The sequence below is a fragment of the Dermacentor variabilis genome, chromosome 6, assembly GCF_050947875.1.
Source record: "Dermacentor variabilis isolate Ectoservices chromosome 6, ASM5094787v1, whole genome shotgun sequence".
NCBI classification, from domain to species: domain Eukaryota; kingdom Metazoa; phylum Arthropoda; class Arachnida; order Ixodida; family Ixodidae; genus Dermacentor; species Dermacentor variabilis.
Window position 1 is genome coordinate 35,051,617 of NC_134573.1, and position 22,908 is coordinate 35,074,524.

General features: G+C 50.5%; 1 protein-coding gene across 4 annotated transcripts in view; it reads left to right on the forward strand.

Moving 5' to 3' along the window:
- The window catches only part of Wdr82 (WD repeat domain 82), a 61,027-nt gene that overhangs the window by 17,927 nt on the left and 20,192 nt on the right, over window positions 1-22,908 (forward strand). For all 4 annotated transcript variants that reach the window (XM_075694952.1, XM_075694950.1, XM_075694949.1 and 1 more), the window contains exons 4-5: window positions 8,725-8,824; window positions 20,231-20,503. In XM_075694952.1, the coding sequence (XP_075551067.1) occupies window positions 20,237-20,503 (267 nt within the window). In that variant the 5' untranslated portion in view covers window positions 8,725-8,824; window positions 20,231-20,236. The remainder of the gene's footprint in view (window positions 1-8,724; window positions 8,825-20,230; window positions 20,504-22,908) is intronic.

Here is a 22,908-nt window from a genome sequence, read left to right on the forward strand (position 1 = left end):
CGTAAGCCTCCTCCTTCCCTCTGGCAGCCGCCTGCAAAGGTGAATGCGCCAGAATGATGCGTGATTGGCAAGCTGACGGATGCAGTGTGAGCTTCGTGTTCTGTGTGTGAACATTGTCATCGGACTGTGAGATTTGCTTGTAGTGTTGTTATTATAATCGGAGTGCGGATTAGTTGTGTGAAGTGTTGGTTGTCAGACTGGTGCTACACGGACGCCAACAATGAACCCGTCCCAACACGCCTCGAGGACGACGACCGACTCGCCCAGGTCTCACAGGAGCTGTCGCCGCCGCCGCGGGCGTCTCCAGTCGCAAGCCATTCGAGAAGCCACTGCGGTCGCACTCGCTCCTGAGACCACAGCACGACCCGTGGTCCAAGCTGGCGCTGTTACCACCTCCGCATCCTTCCAGGTGCGGTCGTTGTCTGTGTCTCCACAGCCAGCTGCCCGTTTGCCTTCACGCCGCCATGTCGCTACCTGGGCCTTCCAATCCGGTTCCGAAGCACCACTTTGCTTCGTGTCGACGAAACGGTGGAAGGAACAAAGAAAGGTGGAGAACCACATGAGCGGGCGAGACATCCCACGCATTTTTCGCGGCCGCACGGTATCAGCCATGGTCGAGGCCTCGGGCGGAGCCGTCATGGCCCCGGACCCTTCGGCAGTGTACTGCGGCGTGTGCGATGTGCTGCGGCTGTGTGCTGCCCATGACTCCAGCGGGGTGCACAAGCTTCACGTGAGGGGGACAGAGCCAGCTGCCGAGGAGTCCGGGGCGGATCCAGCCTCACAGGTGCTGCAGAACACGGACCCGGATGTCAACCCTGCCCTGCTGCGTTCCGTTGTTGGCGCTCTCGCCTCAGACCCTGTGTTCGCGGCGACCATCGCGGCAGCTGTGCAGCAGGCGACGGCGCTGGCGCCCCTCCCCAACTCCTTCCCTTCGCCGGAAGCCGGAGGCATCGACCCTGCGAGAGAGAGTCTCGACTTCGATATTTTCGCTTGAGAAAATAAAAACAGGTCAGCCGTCAGCTTCGCCATTGATTCCGGTCGGCTTCCTCATGGGCCGGCCCGAGTCTTCAGGAGGGGGGGGGGAGATGTGGGGACCCCTTTTGGACCCCTGTCTCCTGTTCACGCGCGACTTGGGCCATTCGCCCGCGCGATCGCTGGGGACACGCAGTTCCAAGCCTTATTTTGGATAGCGTACATTCCCCGCAGCCGCTGGCGCCAGCGCGACGCGGAGCCTGCTGCTTGCGCACACGGCTCACGTTACGCCGCGCGTAAGAACCATGCCTAAGGAGCGGGCCCCTCTCGCCCTCTCTTCGGCTTCTCTCTCCTTCAGCATCGGAGGTGCGCGTGCGCTTTCGCCCGGAGAGATTGACTTTCGGTGCTCTTGGCTGTCGGACGTGCGGACCCTCTTGGTCCCGCACCCCTCTGAGCAAGGCGGCCCCCTTTTGTGTGGCGAACCTGCTCAAAAGAGCCAGCGTGGCGGAGCAGACTTCCCGGGAGCTTCCACCCGTAGTCTGCGACTGCCACCCCAGTGCCGTATTCCTGTACTGTACTCTCATTTTGTACATAGCAGGGAATAAATGCCCATTCGTTGGTGCCACGGCTGGAGTCGTTTCTACGCCTTGCCGGTGAGTCAGCAAGCCCGCCGCGGCGCCCCTTTGCGTGCGCTGCGGAGTTGGGACGAGCTACGTGTCTCCTTAGACCTTAGCCAGCCGGGTCAGGGCACATTAGCGCGGAAGCCCCACAACAGCAGCTGAAACAGTAGGCTAGCAGACGACTAGGCACAGAAAACTGGTGCTGCAAGTCATGCGTTCAGAAAACCTGAGACAGTGCTCAATAAAAAAGAAAAAGTTGGGGAAAATTTTTGATCTACAGTCGAACCCGGATATATCGAACCTGCATATTGCGAATTGGCTATATCGAACACACAGTTTACCCCCTTGAAAATAGTATGTAAAAGTAGAGGACAATTGCGTAGTATATCGAATTCCATTTTTGTCGGACATTCAATATATCGAACACCGTGCCGCACCGCGCCTCTGGAAGGTGCGCCTTTTCCAAAGACATTCGTGTCTGGTCCTCAGGGGAAAACATTTCTGCAGTCAGTCAGCAGGCTCCTCCTCTGCACATGCGTGGCCGTCGCCTAGCGACGGAGACACAGAGCCTCTCCCCCTTTCTTGCGCCCCACCGGCGCGAGCTCCGTCGCTCCTCCTGTACCGCTGGCGTGTGCATTGGGCAAGGCCATTGGAGCTCAGCGAAGAGAGTGTGCGGCATTGAGACGCGGCGACGTTTCCAAGCCACGCTTCCTGGGAAAAGGAAGAGAGAGTAAGGGGTCGGCACGGTCGCTGCCCGAGAGGGCTCAAAAAACTAAGCATAGCGAAGCGGCAATTGCACCCACAGCACCTTCGGCGGCATATACCACCGATCTTTTCCCCCGCTCTCTTCTTTCTTTTCCTTTGTCGTTCCTTCGCAGCCGTGCTGACTGCCGCTCAAACGTTGGTTCTTTATCCTATGAACAGGCTTCGCTCGAACTGTTTTATCTGCGCATCGCGCGATTTCTTGTATGTACCTGTGCTTCAACGTGCCGTGTGTAGCATGTATGGTTGCATCATCTGGTGAGCTATGGCATCCACGGACATAAAAAAGAGGAAGAATCTGGATTTTGCAAGAAAGTTTGAGGTAGTCCGGCGTGTCGAGAATGGAGAAAAGTCCTCCGTGGCAGACACATTCGGCATTCCGCGGTGTACTTTAAGTATGTTGTTAAAGAACGAGCAGGACATCAAGCTTAAAGCAGGTGAGGAAAGTCGCTCGGGAGCGTGTCTTGTGCGCCCTGCTGCTTTTGACAAAGTGAAGAAGGCATTCTATACGTGGTTTCTTGAAATCCGAGCGAAAAATATTTCCGTGGATGGCCCGATGTTGATCGAAAAAGCCAAATGGTTTGCTACGGCTCTTGCTGAAGAGAACTTTTGCGGTGGCACTGGATGGCTGCAACGGTTTAAAAACCGCCACGGCATTGTAGGAAAGGCCATTTCAGACTAAAGTGGGGCTGTCAGCAGGCAGGAGATGCAGCAGTGGCTTTCTGAGGAGTGGCCGAAGATCACTGCGAAGTTTTCGCCTGCAGAAATCTTCAATGCAGACGAAAATGGTCTCTTTTGGCAAATGTTGCCGAATAAGACACTCGCTTTTCGTGGAACCTCGTGTCACGGCAGTAAAATGAGCAAAGTGCGTGTGTCGGTACTAGTTGCAGCCAACATGGACGGCTCGTGCAAGCTACGGCCATTTGTGATCAAGAAGAGCAAGTCACCGCGCTGCTTCAAGAACTGTAAACAGCTTCCCGTCCGCTACGGCTGTAATAGGAAGGCCTGGACGACACGTCAACTTTTTGTTGAATGGCTGCAGGCTTGGGACGCTGAGTTGGGCAAGTCGGGCCGCCGAGTTTGCCTTCTGGTAGACAACTGTTCGGCCCATCAAATGACTTGCAAGCTGCAGTATATCGAACTGAAGTTTCTCCCGCTGAACATCACAGCGAGACTGCAGCCCCTCGACCAGGGTATCATAAAGGCATTCAAGGTAGGCTATCGGAAGCAACTTATTCAACGGCTCCTCGTAAACCTTCGCATGGGAACCGATCTCAAGATTGACCTGCTCGGCGCTATCCAGATGATTACCGGCGCTTGGGGCGACTTGAAGCAGGCCACAGTAGCCAAGTGTTTCAGCAAGGCAGGCCTTGAAGTGGCCAGAGATGAATGTCCGGAAGCTTTAGATGACGATGAGTGCTTGGAGGACGCGTTTCGCGACTTGTCCAATTTTCCCGGCGCTGTCCCGTCCGAAGTTACTGTTGATGACCTCATTAACGTTGACAGCAAGTTCAAGCGGTAGCCGACCTTGCTAATGAGGACATTGTGGGCAGAATAGCTAGTGTTCAAGACGGCGATTCCAGCGACGACGAGGGCAACTGTGTTTTCGAAGAAACGCTTCCGTGCACAGCCACTGAACTGGCGTCAGCATTCAGCCTGATTCGGCGCTGTTGCAGCGAAATGGAAGGGACTGGGCTCTCGCACCTGGACAGTCTCAAGAAGATTGAGACTAGTGTTTTCAACTTCATTTCCCAGGGGAAAAAGCAGCCCACAATTAGTTATTTGTTTTCCGTGAAATAAAGCGCTTTCATATTGTGTGCACATGCTATGTGATTCGCGGCTGTTCCAATCGGTAAGCCACAATTTTTTATGATCACGAGTGCTTTTTTGGCCTATATCTGTATATCGAATTTTCGCTATATCAAACTATTTTCCGATCCCCCGTCGAATTCGATATATCCGGGTTCGACTGTATTCCGGAGGCGATGATGCATCGGGTTTTGCGAGCACAGGCTCCACCCTGGCAAGCGTCGCCTAGTAACGGAGGCGCGTCTCTTCCTTCTTTTTACACACAGCTCTTTCTTTCGTGCTTCTTTCTGCGGCCTTACTAGCTATGCGCTTGAAGAAATGTAACCTTTGTACTCATGGGGATGCCACACGGTCGCATTTTGCACTTTCCAGACGGTGTCACATACGTGTGCTTGCACTTTCGAATAGTTCAGGTGCCCATCTCGACTGAAAGAGTTGTGGTGACCATGGCAAGGAATGTGAAAACAAACAAGAAACATTGCACTTTGGAAGCCATGCGGCACTTCCTTTTTGTCAGTAGTTTTTGCAGCGTCTGCTTCGTGTGCATAGTATCTGTTACTATACCGTGCTTAGGTTGTGCGTGGCGGCTGAATCTATGGAAACTATCAACAGCGCAGGCCGAGAGCCAGCAGCAGCATTTTCGTGGATAGCTTGAACGGTGAACTTATGAACTGGTGGGTTGATGAGTGGAATGGTTAATTTTGAGGCTTTCACTGTAACAACCTTTCAAAATAACGAACGATTTTCGGTGGTCCCACATGATTCGTTATATCGAGATTTGACTGTAATCCTTTAAGTGTTGTAAGATGATTACAATTATTTTTTTTTTTCAGGTAAGTGCCAATGATGAGTGTCTCATCCGCATGTTTGGGCACTCTTTCTAAGTGCCAGTAACAGGTTGGGCTGGTCCCGTTCACTTTGACGTTCTGTAGGCCACTAGGGGGCCTATAGACTGCTTGTTTACGCTTGTCTGGCAGGAATTTTAAACAGTGGCAGGTGCCAGTCACGTACTGCCACGCTCATAGTGAAATTGTGGCTTTCAGTTCATTGAGTCATCAAGCTCAAAAGATGGCTTGCTTCTGCATCAAAGCATTGACAGTTATGGCAGTGTTTTCTGTGCTATAGACACATCCAGTGACTGATGTCACCAACTACGACGATAGTTTTGACACGGCGTATGGCGCGGCAGTGAACAAAGTAACATGGACAGAACCTTCTGCCGGTGCCTATTTATTCTAAATTTCTGTATTTTTACATACAACTGGAGAATTTACTACCCCCATGTCACATATGCAGTATAACCCCATTAATTCAAAGTCCTTTGGGCTGCAAAAAATCTTCTAATTAACCGGGTTTTTGAATGATCAGAAATGGATGAAAAGTGAAATAAACCCTTGAAATGATGCCGCATCAGCACTACACCTTTATTTCATCTCCAAAACTTTCACTTGAAGTAGTCATCGATGCACGACTGCTTGCCACAGTACTTTGCCGAACCATAGGACATCACCTCCATTTTCATTGGAAGGCCCACAGTGGCAGATCTCGCCTTCCAAGTCTGCATAAGATGTCTGCACATCTTTTTCAGCGCTCAAATAGTCCGTGAAGTTTTAATCTGTCGCTCCTGCTCTCGTCTTCGCTGAAGTTGTTCATGCTTGCATACAGTCTCACTCCATCATCCAGGGTTCCACTAGCATCTGGCATGTCATCAAAACCATTGTTCAGATCGTTTTTGGAACTATCTTCTTGCTCTTAAAAAACTCGGCTTTTCTGGAAGCAATGCCTGATCATATTGCCCTGCACCTTGTGTTTATTGCAGCTGCTTTTTGCAGGTTGTCCACTTTTCAGCCTCGTTGATTAGTCCTACCTTTTGACACAGAGCTAGTTCTATACTTGGCCATCTCGGGGGTGGTACTACTACGCCAATTGCACCATTTTGATACAAACACGAATTCCCCCACCAAAATGTTCCAAACACAGAAAAATTGAGAATTTTAGTTTGTCTGGTATTTGGGTAAATGCAGGTGGACGCAGGTGGTTGGGGCAGAGGTGTAAACAGGAGTGGCCTGCAGTGGCCACCTGGTGGCGCAGAGCTCAAACAGACAGGAACAGCTAATATTGCCTTAACCAAGTTTATTCTACTTCGCTGCTGGTGCAAATTTTTGGCACTGGTGTAATCCTGTTGCTCTGAATGCATTTTTGGATTTTTTGTCGGCACTCGTACAGGGTTAACCAGCCTTGCCCTGCCAAATCATTGCTGTCTTGTTGTGCCAGCCAATGGTCCGCAAACAGGGTGCCCCAAATCCACTGGGGGTTCTCTGAGGATGTAGTGCATCCCATTCAGCCTCTCGTTTGCCATATCTAAGCGAAGATGTATGCGGTGTGACAGGAGGGAGGCATCAATTTTAGCAGCACAGTCTGCTCGGCCAGACTGATGCATCAATAGCTTGACTGAAGCATCACCATACCTGCCAACCCTCCCCATTCGCCCGGGAGACTCCCGATTTTTTACTGAACTTTCCGATTGTATGATCACTGTCTTATATCTCCCGAAAAGTGGTCTCTGTTTGCGCAAGAATGGTTTTTGCAAAACCGGCACTGCGAAATCTAAAGCCACATCGTAATCATCAGCATCATCAACAACAGCCACACTAACACCATCGGTATCACCGACTAAGCAGCCGACTACGTTGCCTAGTAAGCCGGCCAAAGCCAGAGCCAACGTAGCTCTTGCATTTCATGCAGGCCTTCCTCCATGGTGCTTCTTTTTGCTGCTGCTTGTGTGTATGATTAGTGTTGGCTAGGTCATGTGTACGCGGTGCACATGTAAAGTTACAATCCTCGTGTGCTTGATGCCATGGCACTATCAGAGCCCAAGAACAGGTATTTGCAGAAGTTTTTGCGATCTTATACTTCTGAATTACCATGCTTTTGGACATCAAGAAAAGGAGAACCTTATGCATTTTGTACAACGTGTGGATGCGACGTCAGCACACGGTGGCAAAGGCGACTTGGCACGTTTCCACAACGCACCACTGAGCAGCAAGACAACATAGTGAACTTTCTCCGGAACAACTGTGACGACAGTGTAATACGTGTGGAGTGCCTATTTACGGGATTCCTCGTCGAACACAACCTACCCCTTAGTGTCAGCAACCACGATGGGCCTCTTCTACGGAAAAGGTTTCCGAAATGCAATGAGGTGAAGCGTTATGGATGTCGACGCAACTCTGAAACACAACTTGGAAGAGTGCGTAGGTGGCCAACCTGAAATTTCACAGGCATCGCTCTCGAGTCTTCGTTTTTTTATTCAGAGTTTCCCTCAGCTGCTGCTCCGAGATTCCAATGAATCTGCTGAAGATGCTTTAGATGATCTCGAAGCTGAGTTTGCTGCACTACAGGCGTACAGTCTTCAAGAGCACATTCTGAATGAAGAAAAGTGGGACGTGCAGTGGTATGTGGTTGGAAAAATGAAAAACATTGATGGAAAACTTGTTTCACCGAGTTGCTGAGGTGATGCTCGATTTACTCATGATACCGTATAGCATGGCAGAATGTGAGAGGATTTTAGCACGGCGCAAAAAACAGGGACTGAATTCCGCTCGTCAATGTGCAACACAACCCTCCAACACCTGCTGCCAGTGAAGGGCCGTCAGTCTGGACCATATTTTGAGCAAAGCTACTCGGACAAATTTTTTGAAGTGAGCAAAGCCTGCTACTGCAAGGTCCCTGCACAAGGACTCATCGAACACTGCCTGAAAGTTTGACCCCCCCCCCCCCCCCAGTCCCAATGGAAGCTGAAACAGTGAATGCAAACCCCCTCCCCCCCTCTGTTGGTGCGATTAAAAAGTCTTCCGATTTTTTATCTAGCCAGGTTGGCAGGTATGCCTCACTAACTTGTGTTATCATGTGAATAGCATCTGTGATCGCAAGGATTCCATTCTAACCCACAGCATTGTGTTTGAACCTGCACTTGTTTTGAGTCAGTGAGGGACACTAAAGAGCAACATGAAATCAATTTAAGCTTTTATTCTAGTTAATCTTAAGATAATAGGTTGATTATTCAAAGACAGGATGCAGGTCAAAGTTCTATTCTGCAAATTTTGCATTGAAGCACCAGTGCCAGTATGTCAGTGTGACGTCACAGATTTCAAAGTTGACGCATCATGAAACTAGCCATGTTCATTCTGGCTTTTTATCATTTCAACCTATAAATAATTAACTAGGCCCTAGCGGACACCCTTGAGGTCACTGCGAACTGGTGCGGTAAATTCAAGGTGGCGTCACCACCTGTCTTCGTAAGAGTTGCCTTGTTGGTATATAGTGGAAAGGTAATGCAGGTGAAATCATTTTACTCTTTATTGTCCCTTTAATGATGAAATTACTTATTGCATGCTTGAGCAGGTGGGACACCGTAGTACTAGTATCGCAGTACTGTGTCACAGACAGATTCAAGAATTGTGCATGGGATACTGTCGGACAAGCTGGTCCACATCTGCTTCGTAATAGTGGAAATGCTGGTCATTTGCTGCTGTCACTGACCGTTGATACTGGTGCCCAGGGTGGTGACTCTTTGCACGTCACCTGTGGACGACCTGTTCCTGTCAGGTTCCCTAGACAAGTCACTCCGGCTATGGGACCTGCGCTCACCAAACTGCCAGGTAAGCTGCCTGTCCGAAATGGCAGACATATTAACAGTGTCGCTAAGGTGCTTCATCATTGATGAACGAGAGGAATAAGGAGAGAACGAAGGGCTCAGTGAGGTTTTTAGTTGCAACCATATGAACCAAGCTGACGTCAGAGTCTCAGAATTAATTGCATGCAGTTGATCCACATATATCAAGCTCGGATACAGTAAAACCTCGTTACAAGAGACACTCAAGGAACCCGGGAAACATGTCTCTTGTAACCAACGTCTCTTGCAACCAAAAATTCCAAAAACACTGAGGAGTCGGACTAGATCATCTTATCATACATCACCATCAATGTGTGTTTAAACACAGCTACAGTTGAATGCCGCTACAACGAAATTGACGGGGCACATGAAAAATTTCGTTGTCTCAGAAATTCATTGTCGTGATATCAAATACGTAGGCAACACGTGACTCGCTGACGCAAACAGCAAGCTTTACTTCCAAAAATTAGTCAGCTTAGCTTGTTTGTGCTTCTTGCCAAGCGATGGCATAACGTAACTCTCGCTTGCCGCCGACAGAGCCATTGCCTCATTGGTGTCCTGGGACCCATTGCAATGCCTGGTGGTATCAGATGCATCCATGACCTGCGATGTAGTCAGTGGTGCGGGCTCACGTTGCATGGCTGTTTCACCTTTGTCCAACGAAACATGGTCTTCCTGGACATTCTTTAAGATTACTTGGTCTGTCAATTTTTCATGCATCACTGCGCATGAGTCGGCTTGGATGTACTTGTTGGGACGTATGTCGATGTATGCCCACTTTCCTGCAGGGCTGCCCACGTGGCTGTGACTTCATCAAACCCGTCTCCATTGCTAGCTTCGTTCGCAGAGTTTGAAGTCTCGGCAGCCTGCACAGTGAACCCAGCATGGCGGAAGCAGTTGCAGATTATGGCGCTTCTCGTTGCGCACAACGAAGCGGCAATCATTTGGAGCGCCATAAAGAGGGCCACTTTTGTTTTGCGGCCAAACTGCTTGTTCAGAAGCAGCCTTTGAATAAGGTGCTCTTGGTAGGCCTGCTCGACGCTCTGTATGACCTCTTGGTCGAGGGGTTGAATGATAGAGGTGCAGTTCAGTGGAAAAAACTTTACTGCACATTTTGCGTACCAGTGTCCTCTATGATGTGGATGAAACGATTGTCTAAAAGTAGACAAACCTTTCGGCCTTGCCTGCCCATCTCCCAGTCGAAGGCTTCGACCCACTCTCCGAAAATAGCTCGGTTCATTCACGCCTGAGTGTCAGCCACATACTTCACGGGAAGGCTGCGATTTCCTTTGAAGCAGCGTGGTTTGGCACTTTTTGCCATGACCAAAAGCAGCCGCTTGTCCAAACCGTCCATATTAGTGCACAGGAGCATGGTAATTCTCTTCTTACTCTGCTTGCCTCTGTGACAACGCAGCCCCTTAAAATCCAGGGTCCTGGTGGGCAGCATCTCGTAGAAGAGCCCGTTCTCATCGGCATTATAAATATCTGATGGTGCATAGTCCTTCAGCATGCCTGCAAGGCTGGCTGACGTTCACGCAGTGGCGCCGTCCCTATCCTCCGAAGCGGCTTCACCGCACAAAACTTTGCTGAGGATCCTGTGGCGTGACTTGAATCTGTTCAGCCGACCTACGCTGGCCTAAAGGTCATCCACAGTCGCCGACTGATTTTTCGGACTCCAAAAATTCGGACATGCTCAATTATTCGGTCTGCTTTGCGGCACTGCCATTCTCCCCATACGCCATAATGTATAACAACTGCCGAAAGTTCGGACACCTTGCTACCTCTCGTCTGACTTTTCGGACACTCCTTGAGCCAACTCGATCGAGAGCACCATGCACCGACTCTGACCGGTGCATGGTTCGACTTGCTGAACGCAGTTTTTGTTTCGAATGGAGCCTCCTTGCTGCCCCACGAAGTGGCGCCAAATCCCCACTCATCATCATCGTTTCTGCCTGGTTCGATAGAGTGGCTACAGCAGTTCTGGTCTCAGCTCAGTAAGCCATGTCAAGACAATCCAGTAGCTGATTTTTTTCTTCGTGCACGACGCTGCGAGCAGGCCACGTTTTTCGTTTGTGCAACTGGTGTCAGCGTGACGGCGTGGTGATGTTTGTTTTGTGTGCTGTGTCGAGGTTGTGGTGATCCAACGCGGCATACGGAAACATCGCGTCAAGTGTCTAATGGCGCCGACAGTGTCCGCGCAGGCTGTGCTGGGGAATGCCAGCAAGCGGGTGCCAGGAGGCCTAGGATTTGTCGCCTTCCAATGTGTTCCCGACTGACGCCAAAAATGTTCTGCTGAGACCTGCGCAGTAGTTGCATTGCGATTCCGGACACTGTTTCATTCGACAGTTTCACAGGTGCTGACACTGCTGCACTGACATGCGCAGAACTTGACGACGGCGAGATCATTCGTCAGGTTTCTGCTGCACCGCCGGATGATGACTCCGAGTCGGAAGATGATGCACCATGTGCTACGCTGCTGTCGCATGCGGAGTGTTTACAAGCAGAGACTGTGCTTTCAGCCGCCTATAGTGACCGTACGACCATCTCCGAGATTCAGGCTTATCTGATTGCGTGTAAATGGAACAGCGTGCAGTGGCGCATTCATGATTTCAGCTTGAATAAATGCGTGGAAATAAAGGATTTATTAATTTTTTTCTTAATCTGCTTTTTCGGACACCTGTTTATTTGGACATTTCCACAGTCCCCGTGAGGTCTAAATAAACGATCGGTGACTGTATTCCTAGCATGCAGGCATAATCCAGTGCTTGTTGCCACACAATATCACTGCCAAGGGTGATTTTCTTGACCCGCGTCTCCACGAACCAGGTGTAATCTGTCTTGTCCAAGGCCTCGTGCACCGGCTGAGTCACCTTGTGCTTTGCTGACATCCCTGAAGTTAGCGCTTTGGCTTTAGCATCCTTGCTCTTCAATATTGTCGAAAGAGAGCTTGCCGAAATTACCAAATTCTTCAGCGATGACCAATTTTTTTTTCTTTTCAGCGTCAGCCTGGGCGATAACCCTAGCCTTCTCTTCTAGCAACAAAAACTTGCGTTTTTTTGTCAGCTGCGACATGCTTTAGCTGACGATCCAATAGCTTCGAGAGACCATGACAAAATGGTGCTCAGTCCTTCGTTGTCAAGCGTGCCTCGCCCGAACGCCTCATTGCACTCTACCGGGATTTGACCTCGCAACCGCTACTTAGTATAGTATGGTCAAACCTACTTATAACGATACCGGTTTTAACAGTATATTGTCACGTGGTGGTGACGTTGAAGAACACAGTAGCAAATACTGTGAAAGACAAAACTAAATTTTATTGGGCGAGCCTGTGCCCACAAAAACAGGCTACACTTATAGCATAACGATAGCGGCGAACACGGTCGGCGATCGTCGAAAATCTGATCAGCGGGTCAAGCGCGTCGGCTTTTATACAGCAGTCGTCGAATGTTCCAGACTAATCGTTCGGACCCGCATGCCTTCCACAAAGTTCTACACCATTCGCGTCAGGTGATGAAATCAGATAACATAAGGTTCGGCAACAACAGACAGCGGATAGAAGCATCGATAACTTTCCAGAAACTTCGGATACATGCAGGTACGTCCCACACTGTGCGATTACATTTGTTAGGCGGTGAAACGTGGTTGCCCGATAAAGATTAGTACACGTGTCAATACCCCCCTCTTAAAAAGCAATGTCCCGATGCTACAAACATAAGAGAACGAAACACAAAAGGACACTTATTAAACATAAGTAACAAAACAACGAAAAGAAACAAAGTCCAGAGGTCAGTTACGCGAAGCCCCAAAGTTCATTAACGCTGGTAGTACGGCTTGAGTCGCACAACGTGGACCATTTCAGGTCGTGAGCGGCGCCGCTGTGATAGCGAAATGCCGTCTGGCACGACCTCATAGTCCAGAGTGCCAATACGTCGGTTGATCTTGTACGGTCCGAAATAGCGACGCAAAAGCTTCTCGCTCAGTCCATGTCGGCGTATAGGGGTCCAAACCCAAACACGGTCACCGGGCTGGTACTCGACGAAGCGTCGTCGGAGGTTGTAGTGTCGGCTGTCGGTCCTCTGCTGGTTCTTGATCCGCAGGCGGGCGAGCTATCGGGCTTCTTCGGCGTGCTGGAGGCAGGTAGCGACGTCAAGGTTCTCCACGTCAGTGATGTGCGGCAGCATTGCATCGAGCGTCGTCGTTGGGTTCCTGCCGTAGACCAGCTTGAACGGCGTGATCTGTGTTGTTTCTTGCACCGCCGTGTTGTAAGCGAATGTTACGTATGGCAGGACGTCATTCCAGGTCTTGTGTTTGACGTCGACGTACATCGCTAGCATGTCGGCGAGGGTCTTATTCAGCCGCTCCGTAAGACCATTCGTCTGCGGGTGGTAAACCGTTGTCCTCCTGTGCCTCTTCTGACTGTATTTCAGAATGGCTTGGGTGAGCTCCGCTGTAAAGGCCATTCCTCTGTCGGTGATGAGGACTTCTGGGGCGCCATGTCGCAGCAAGATGTTTTCGACAAAGAATTTCGCCACTTCGGCTGTGCTACCTTTCGGCAGTGCTTTTGTTTCAGCGAAGCGGGTGAGGTTGTCCGTCGCCACGACGATCCACTTTTTTCCGGTTATTGATGTCGGAAAGGGTCCCAGCAAGTCCATCCCGATCTGCTGGAATGGTTGGCAAGGAGGCTCGATTGGCTGTAATAATCTGGCTGGCCTTGTCGGCGGTGTCTTGCATCGCTGACAGTCTCGGCATGTTCTGACATAACGGACGACGTCGGCGGTCAGGCGCGGCCAATAATACTTTTCTTGTATCCTCGATAGTGTCCGGGAAAATTCGAGGTGTCCAGCGGTCGGATCGTCATGTAGGGCATGCAATACTTCTGGACGAAGTCCTGACGGGACAACAAGAAGGTAATTGGCGCAGATTGGTGAGAACTTCTTCACGAGTAGATTGTTTTGAAGCGTGAAGGAAGATAATCCGCGCTTAAATGCCCTGGGGACAACGTCGATGTGCCTTTCCAAATATTCGACGAGGCCTTTTAGCTCCGGGTCTGCCCGTTGCTGTTCAGCGAAGTCTTCCGCGCTTATAATTCCAAGGAAGGCGTCGTCAGTCTCGTCTTCTTGTGGCGGCGGGTCAATGGGTGCGCGTGATAGGCAATCGGCATTGGAGTGTTTTTGTCCGGACTTGTAGTTTACAGTGATGTCGTATTCTTGTAGCCTGAGGCTCCACCGCGCCAGTTCTCCTGAAGGATCCTTTATATTCGCTAGCCAACACAACGTGTGATGGTCACTGACGACATTGAATGGCCTGCCATAAAGATAAGGGCGAAATTTAGCTGTAGCCCAAAGGATGGCGAGGCACTCCTTTTCGGTCGTAGAATAGTTGCCTTCCGCTTTTGACAGCGACCGGCTAGCGTCAGCTATCACCTGTTCGACTCCGTTTCTTCTCTGGACTAGAACGGCACCGAGGCCCGTGCTACTGGCGTCAGTATGGATTTCTGTATCGGCGTACTCATCAAAGTGCGCAAGTACCGGCGGCGACTGCATGCGTCGTTTGAGTTCTTCAAATGCGTCAGCCTGCGGCGTTTCCCACTTGAAGTCAACATCACATTTAGTTAGACGTGCCAAAGGCTCTGCGATGCGTGAAAAATTCTTGACAAAGCGCCTGTAGTAGGCACACATGCCAAGGAATCTACGCACTGCCTTCTTGTTGATGGGTTGCGGGAGCTGTGCGATGGCAGCTGTCTTTTGCGGGTCTGGACAGACACCAGATTTGCTGATTACGTGGCCTAGGAACAGAAGCTCATCGTAAGCAAAGCGGCATTTTTCTGGCTTGAGAGTAACCCCTGATGACTTGATGGCCTCTAGTACTGTCACAAGCCGCCTGAGGTGATTGTCGAAATTTCCAGCGAAGACGACGACGTCATCCAAATAAACGAGACAGGTCTGCCACTTCAATCCTGCTAACACCGTGTCCATGACGCGCTGGAACGTTGCAGGCGCCGGCACAGTCCGAATGGCATAACCTTGAACTCGTAGAGGCCGTCTGGGGTGATGAAGGCAGTCTTTTCGCGATCTCTTTCGTCGACTTCTATTTGCCAATAGCCAGGCTTGAGGTCCATCCACGAGAAGTATTTAGCGTTGCAGAGCCGATCCAATGTGTCGTCTATTCGTGGGAGGGGGTATACGTCCTTCTTCGTGATCTTGTTCAGACGACGATAATCGACGCAGAAACGTAGGGTTCCGTCCTTTTTCTTTACCAGGACAACAGGGGATGCCCACGGGCTTTTCGACGGCTGGGTGATGTCGTTGCGCGACATTTCGTCGACATGTTCTCTTATAGCTGCACATTCTCGCGGCGAAACTCGGTAAGGGCTCTGGCGGAGTGGTCGAGCGCACTCCTCGGTGATTATGCGGTGCTTGGCGACTGGTGTTTGTCGAATCCTCGATCACTTCGAAAAGCAGCCTTTGTATCGTCGGAGCAGACTTCTGAGCTGCTGTTGCTGAATCACGAGGAGACCTGGATTAATGTCGTAGTCTGGTTCAGAAACCATCGTCGTCCGGGTAGATGCAGCGGAATCCGAGAGGACAAACGCATTACTGGTTTCCAGAATTTCCTCAATGTACGCGATCGTCGCGCCCTTGTTGATGTGCTTGAACTCTTGGCTGAAGTTTGTCAGCAACACTTCAATTTTCCCTCCATGCAGTCGAGCGACCCCTCTTGCGACGCAAATTTCACGGTCTAGCAGTAGACCTTGGTCGCCTTCGATGACGCCTTCTACGTCAGCGGGTGTTTTGGTGCCGACCAAAATAACAATGCTCGAGCGAGGCGGGATGCTCACTTGATCTTCGAGAACACTCAAGGCGTGGTGACTGCGAAAGCTCTCCGGCGGTATCGCTTGATCATCCGACAGCGTTATCGATTTTGAGTTCAGGTCTATGATTGCGCCGTGATGGTTCAGGAAGTCCATGCCGAGAATGACGTCTCGTGAACACTGTTGCAGGATAACAAAGGTGGCAGGGTAAGTCCGGTCATGAATGCTAATTCTTGCCGTGCAGATTCCAGTCGGCGTAATGAGGTGTCCTCCAGCGGTCCGAATTTGGGGGCCCTCCCATGCAGTCTTAACCTTCTTCAACTGGGTGGCGATGTGTCCACTCATTACGGAATAATCGGCCCCTGTGTCGACTAAGGCAGCGACTGCGTGGCCGTCGAGAAGTACGTCGAGGTCGGTGGTTCTTTGTCTGGCATTGAAGTTGGGTCTTGGCGTCGGATCACGGCTGCGTCGTGTTGAACTGAAGCTGAAACGTCGCGTCGTCAAGCCATCTTTCGTCGGTGTAGTCTTGGCTTCCTGACTTCGTCGGGACGGCGGTGTGTCGTCATTAGGTCGTCGAGATGGTTTCTTTGTTGTCTTCGTCGGCGGTGGAGGATCTTCGTCAGTTCGACGAACAGCAACCGCACCTCCATTGGTTGCTGCTTTTAGTTTTCCGGATATGGGCTCGCTGACCGGCCCCGGGCTGGGCCAGTGTATGGTCGGCATTGTGGCGAGAGGTAGCGGCCTGGTGATGGCGAACGCGACGGTCGTCGAGAGCTCCACTGAGTAGCGGCGAGGTAGTCGGCGATATCGCGAGGGCGTTCACCTTGCTGTGGGCGCGGAGCGTTGACGGCGAAACCTCGCGGTCCCATCTCCCTTTATGGGCATCGGCGATACACATGGCCGGCTTCTCCGCAGTGATAGCAGTGTGGGCGGTGGTCGGGGGCTCGCCAAATGTCCGTCTTCCTTGCGTAGGTGCGCTGGGCGACAGGTGGGCGTGCTGACGGCAGTGGCGGCGGACGACGGAATTGCGTCGTTGCAGGGCCCTGGCGTGGTCGTGGAGGGGGACCTTGACGGCGTGCGACGGCGGCGTATGTCATCGCTTCTGGCAGGGGCTGCGGTAATTGTGGTTGCAGCTCGGGAACTCCAAGCGATCGGTGCACCTCTTCTTTCACGATGTCGGCGATCGAAGCCACTTGGGGCTGCGACGAAGGCAGGACCTTGCGCAGTTCTTCGCGCACAATGGCCCTGATGGTCTCCTGAAGGTCCCCGGAATCCAGTCCTTGGATGGCGTACTGCGGCGTGAGCCCCTGACGGTTATATTGCCGGGTGCGCATCTCCAGAGTTTTCTCGATCGTCGATGCCTCTGCAGAAAACTCAGCTGCGGTCTTCGGTGGGTTACGAATAAGTCCTGCGAAAAGTTCTTGCTTGACGCCCCGCATCAGGAAGCGGACTTTTTTTCTCTTCTGACATTTCCAGGTCGGCGTGCCGGAAAAGACGGGCCATCTCCTCCGTGAAGATCGTGATCGTCTCGTTTGGCAGCTGCACTCTGGTTTGTAGTAGTGCTTGGGCTCGCTCTTTTCGCACGACGCTTGTAAACGTTTGCAAGAAGCCGCTTCGGAACAGGTTCCACGTCGTTAAGGTGGCTTCTCGATTCTTGAACCAGGTCCTGGCGGCGTCTTCCAGTGCGAAATAGACATGCCGCAGCTTGTCATCGCTGTACCAACTGTTAAACGTAGCGACCCTCTCATACGTCTCGAGCCAGGTTTCCGGGTCCTCGAATGTTGATCCGCGGAACGTCGGTGGTTCCCTGGGCTGGGGGGGGGGGGGGAGGCTGCAGCACGATGGGGGACGCTGGGGCTGCCATTGGGGTTGCCTTGTCCACAATCTTCTTGGTCTTCTCAGGTAGAAGTCCGTGCTCCGGGGGCAGCTGTTGAAGACGGCGGCTTGCTCAATGCTCCGGGACTACGTTGGTGTTCTCTTTGCGGTCCGGGCTTGGATCACGGCTTGTCGGGGGCGTCCGGTACATGAACGAAAAGCACCTCCACCAAATGTCACGTGGTGGTGACGTTGAAGAACACAGTATCAAATACTGTGAAAGACAAAACTAACTTTTATTGGGCGAACCTGTTTCCACAAAAACAGGCTACACTTATAGCACAATGACAGCGGCGAACACGGTCGGCAATCGTCGAAAATCTGATCAGCCGGTCAAGTGCGTCGGCTTTCATAGAGCAGTCGTCGAATGTTCCAGACTAATCGTTCGGACCCGCGTGCCTTCCACAAAGTTCTACACCATTCGCGTCAGGTGATGAAATCAGATAACATAAGGTTCCGCGACAACAGACAGCGAATAGAAGCATCGATAACTTTCCAGAAACTTCGGATACATGCTGGCGCGTCCCACGCTGAGCGATTACATTTGTTAGGCGGCGAAACGTGGTTGTCCGATAAAGATAAGTACACGTGTCAATATCAGTCATAACAATGAGAAGCTGCTGCACCGTGAACTTTTCTATGTTTTGCATTGTGAAATAACCCGTTTACTACAATGCCCCCATGCCACATTATCGGTTATAACAATGAAGTCTGGCTGCTTGGTGTCCAAACCGATAGGTAGTGAAATGTGAAATTCTTGAAAAGAAAAAAAAAAGAAAACAAATTCGAGTCGATGGCCCACTGCTTGAACAGCCGCCTGGCGCTCATTTTCTGGCCTCCTCTGCGCACCTCTCTGCCATCGCCCCTCCGAACATGAATGGGCTGTGCCGATCTCTACGCCGCGCCACCCTCCGAAAAACGTATGGACCTCAACAACTGTGCTGCTTGCATCTTGCTCGCTGGCTCCTCATTCAACGCAGTTCTGCAAACAGTGTAATCGCCTGTGTTGGTCTTTTGCGTCGAAATCGTTCCTGGCCACTTGGTTTCTCAGTCTGTTTTGACTCGCTGCCGGAACGGAAGATGACTGACCCGCCCGCTGAGAATTGCCAATGCACAACGTTGCCGGTCAAAAGAAAGCGCATGGCTATAAATTTGGAAACTAAGTGTGTCTAACCGATGAGGTGATCGTCGCGAATGTGCTTGCATTGGATAGCGACGGCGACGACGACAGCGATGACACAGTAGGGCAGGCTGCCTCAACATTGTCCTCACAGGAGGCCTGACAGATGATTCCGTCCCTCCGGGGCTTCGTTTTCGCAAGGAACCTTCCGCTGCACTACGTGAAGCAGCTGGATATCACGGATAAGGATGTCGGCAAGGCTGATGGACTTAGGGTTTTCCCGTGCAATGCAGTGCAACGTATGTGGCAAGACGCTTGTGGTGATCTCGCCTCAGTGTTTCTTCTGGATTTCTCAAGCTGACAGGCTGCCGCGGCAACCTCCTTGCATTTTTTAAAAGGCCCCTTTTGGGCCCACTAAAACGCTGCCTCGGCGGTGCTCGCATATCGCTTGCCACCCGTGACCACTCTTTGCAGCTACTATAGCAACATCATTTTTTAACGCCGACAGCCGCAGCTTGTTGCACTTGATCGGAACGGCCAAGAAGCAGTGAAACAAGTGAACACAATCGACAGCCGGATGGAAGAAGGTAGTGAGGAGGGGCACTGGCCTCACCACCATTATAGTTTTCTATGATCAGCTCTGCCATCCCCCATTTTGATTTTTTTATGCAATCCGGTTTCAACAATTATCGGTTATAACATTGGAATTTTCGTTCCATTTGAATATTGTTATAAGTGGGTTCGACTGTAATTGCTGTTATACAGCCGAGCCATTTGCACTGAACTTTGTTGGAAGTGAATAATTAGAAATGCTATAAACATGTAATTATTGCGTGTATGTTATTTGTAAGCGCACCATTTTTCTAACCAATATGACCCAATATGTTTCTTTGGAGCTCGGATACTCCTCCATAAGAGCACGTTATATTGCCATCACCAATGCAGCATGGCGGCTTTCTGTTTTGTTTATGTTGCATCATGGCCCAAGCAGCTCCAGTTCATGTTTTTTTTTTATGCTATTAAGGTTGATGGTTTGTCAAGGCATGAAAAAACGCTTTTAGGGGTTTCAGTAAACAGCTCAAATAATTATGCTCACGTCTGCTCTGTAAGAACATTGTTGAAGTGAAAATGTGTTTGTAAAGTAGTTCGTTTTGGAGGGAATTTCGACGCATTATGTTCTGTGGGACATTGACAGGGAATAAAAAAAACTTTGTTGTAGTGAAAATTTAGTTGGAAGTGGGACTTCGTTGTTCCGGGATTCGACTGTACATAGTGGATGAACGTAAAGCAGTTTCATAGAGCCATAAAAGGTGAGTGCCAGGTGGGTGCCAGATGAGTGCCATTATTAGCTTTAGCTGTATTGTTTGTGTATCTAATTTTGCATATTACAGTGCTTGCATACAATCTGTTCTCCTGGTCATTGACCAACCCTCTGTTTACACTACTGCCTCAAAAAGTGTGGCGAGTCTTTCGAGGCCTGACCTATAAAGTCTTTTCCTCCTCTCTCAGGCAGAGCGGGTCACTAGGTGGCCAGTGTCCGTTTTCCTAATGGTGCTCGTTCTGGCCTTTGTTAAAATTACCGACAGGGGGTGATGCACCTGACTGGTCGTCCCGTGGGCAACTTTGACCCCGAGGGCCTCATCTTTGCGGTGGGCCTCAACTCTGAGCTGGTGAAGCTCTATGACCTCCGCACTTTCGACAAGGGCCCCTTCAACACGTTCAAGCTTCCGCAGGACCGGGACTGCGACTGGACGGGGCTCAAGTTCAGTCCCGACGGCAAGAGCATCCTCATCTCGACCAACGGGGCCCTCATCCACCTCATCGATGCCTTCCAGGGGACACCCCAGCAGACCTTCACGGTAGGTGCCAAGTTTCTCGAACCTTGATTCAGTATTTTAACCATACCTATGACCAGTGTTGACAGAATTTGGAGCCAAAGTTAACCAAATGATGCTTCCTTCGACTACGTGCAGCTGCCATTCCATGCTCAGTAGCCATCTTTATCTTGTATGAAAAAAAAAAGCACCATTCTTCCTTCAGTTTGCTGCGACTGCTACTCAGTTTTGACCATCGATTGCTGTAAAATAAATCAATAAAGAATGAGCACGATACGGTAGATGCTCATTACACAAGGCCTGTGATAAACTAGCAAAAAAAGTCCACTATATCCTAAACCCATTCTATTCAAAGTTAGGGTCGTGGTATGTTGTGAAAAGGGTGAAACTTTGCTTGTACTGCACTCTAACCCGTAAGTGAAAGCAAAAATGATAAGAACATCGGAAATAATTACAGATGAACGGGTTCACGAATACATCTACTTAGGGCAGGTAGTGACCGCGGATCCGAATCATGTGACGGAAATAACCAGAGGAATAAGAATGGGCTAGGGTGCGTTTGGCAGGCATTCTCAGATCATGAACAGCAGGTTGCCGTTATCCCGCAAGAGGAAAGTGTATAACAGCCGTGTCTTACCAGTACTCACGTACGGGGCAGAAACGTGGAGGCTTACGAAAAGGGTTCTACTTAAATTGAGGACGACGCAACGGGCTATGGAAAGAACAATCATGCGTGTAACGTTAAGGGATAAGAAAAGAGCAGATTGTGGTGAGGGAACAAACGCGAGTTAATGACATCATAGTTGAAATGAAGAGAAATAAATGGGCATGGGCAGGACATGTAATGAGGAAGGAAGATAACCGATGGTCATTAAGGGTTACGGACTGGATTCCAAGGGAAGGGAAGCGTAGCGGGGGCGACAGAAGGTTAGGTGGGCGGATGAGATTAAGAAGTTTGCAGGGACAACATGGCGACAATTAGTACATGACCGGGGTAGTTGGAGAAGTATGGGAGAGGCCTTTGCCCTGCAGTGGGCGTAACCAGGCTGATGATGATGGTGGTGGTGGTGGTGGTGGTGGTGGTGGTGGTGGTGGTGGTGGTGGGAGTGGTGGTGGTGTTCTTAGCTACATTTGAGGAGCACCTAAACCGGTTGCTCATTGTTCTCCAAGCCATACGCTCTGCTAGCCTGAAGTTAAAGCCCGAGAAATGGCATTTTGGTTTCAGTGAAGTGTGCTTCCTCGACCACGTCGTCAGTCACAAGGGTGTACGACCTGATCCACCCAAAATAGACGCTGTGGCAAAGTTCCCCACACCATCCGACAAGGAGGCAGTGATACGCTTCTTGGGGCTGTGCGCCTATTACCGACGCTTTATTGCGAATTTTTCATGTATTGCTGTGCTTTTAACAAGCCTGAGACGAGAAGATGTTCCTTTGCTGAGGGAAGAAAATGAGTAACATTTAGCAAACTACGTTAACGCCTGCAAACCCCTCCTGTTCTTGCACACTTCGACCAAGATGCCCCTACAGCAGTTTTTTTTTTATTACTTTTGCTCATGTATATAGTTCTGGAGATTTCGCCAATACTAGAGGTAACTTGAAGTCAGCACCTGTGTTGTGTTCTTCCTTCAGTTCTCGTCTTTTGTACTGTGTGAACATGTTGATCTCTCTCGTACGGGGGAAAACTACTCAACTACCGAGAAGGAATGCCCCGCCGTGGTGTGGACGATTATAAAATTTCGCCTGTATTTGTACGGCCGTTCATTCAAGCTTCTCGGCAATCATCATTCTCTTTGGGGGCTGACTAACTTGAAGGACCCATCTGGCCGTCTGGCACGCTCGAGTCTTAGGCTTGAGGAGTTCGACATGGCCATCATTTACAAATCGGGAAAGAGGCACATTGACGCCGACTGCCTTTTGCGGTCACCGGTCAAGTGCTCAGGTAAGGATGACGTGGACGCTGCATTTTTGGGTGTTGTCGACGCAGTCACCATTTCACAGGAGCAGCGCCACGACCCAGAGCTGCTGCCACCCATTTAATTTCTTGGAATGCCGAAGTAAAGGCGTTCTGCGACTTTATGCCCAGGTACTGCCGTCATTTGGTCTCGTAACGATGTTCTACATAAGAAGAACTTTTCTGCCAGCGGCAGCATGTACCTGCTTGTCATACTGGCATCACTTCGAAAATAACTAACTCAAAGCATGCCACAATGAAACCACCACAGGTCATCAAGGCTACACGAGAACATTGTCCCGACTGCGACGGAAGTACTACTGACCGAAGCTACCTGCTGCTGTAAAATGTCACGTACAAACATGTGCGGACTGCCAAAGATGCAAAGCACCTCCAGGCAAGCCCGCAGGTCTCTTACATCCAGTCGAGGTAACAGGCCAGCCCTTCGCCCGAGTTGGAATGGATTTCCTGGGCAT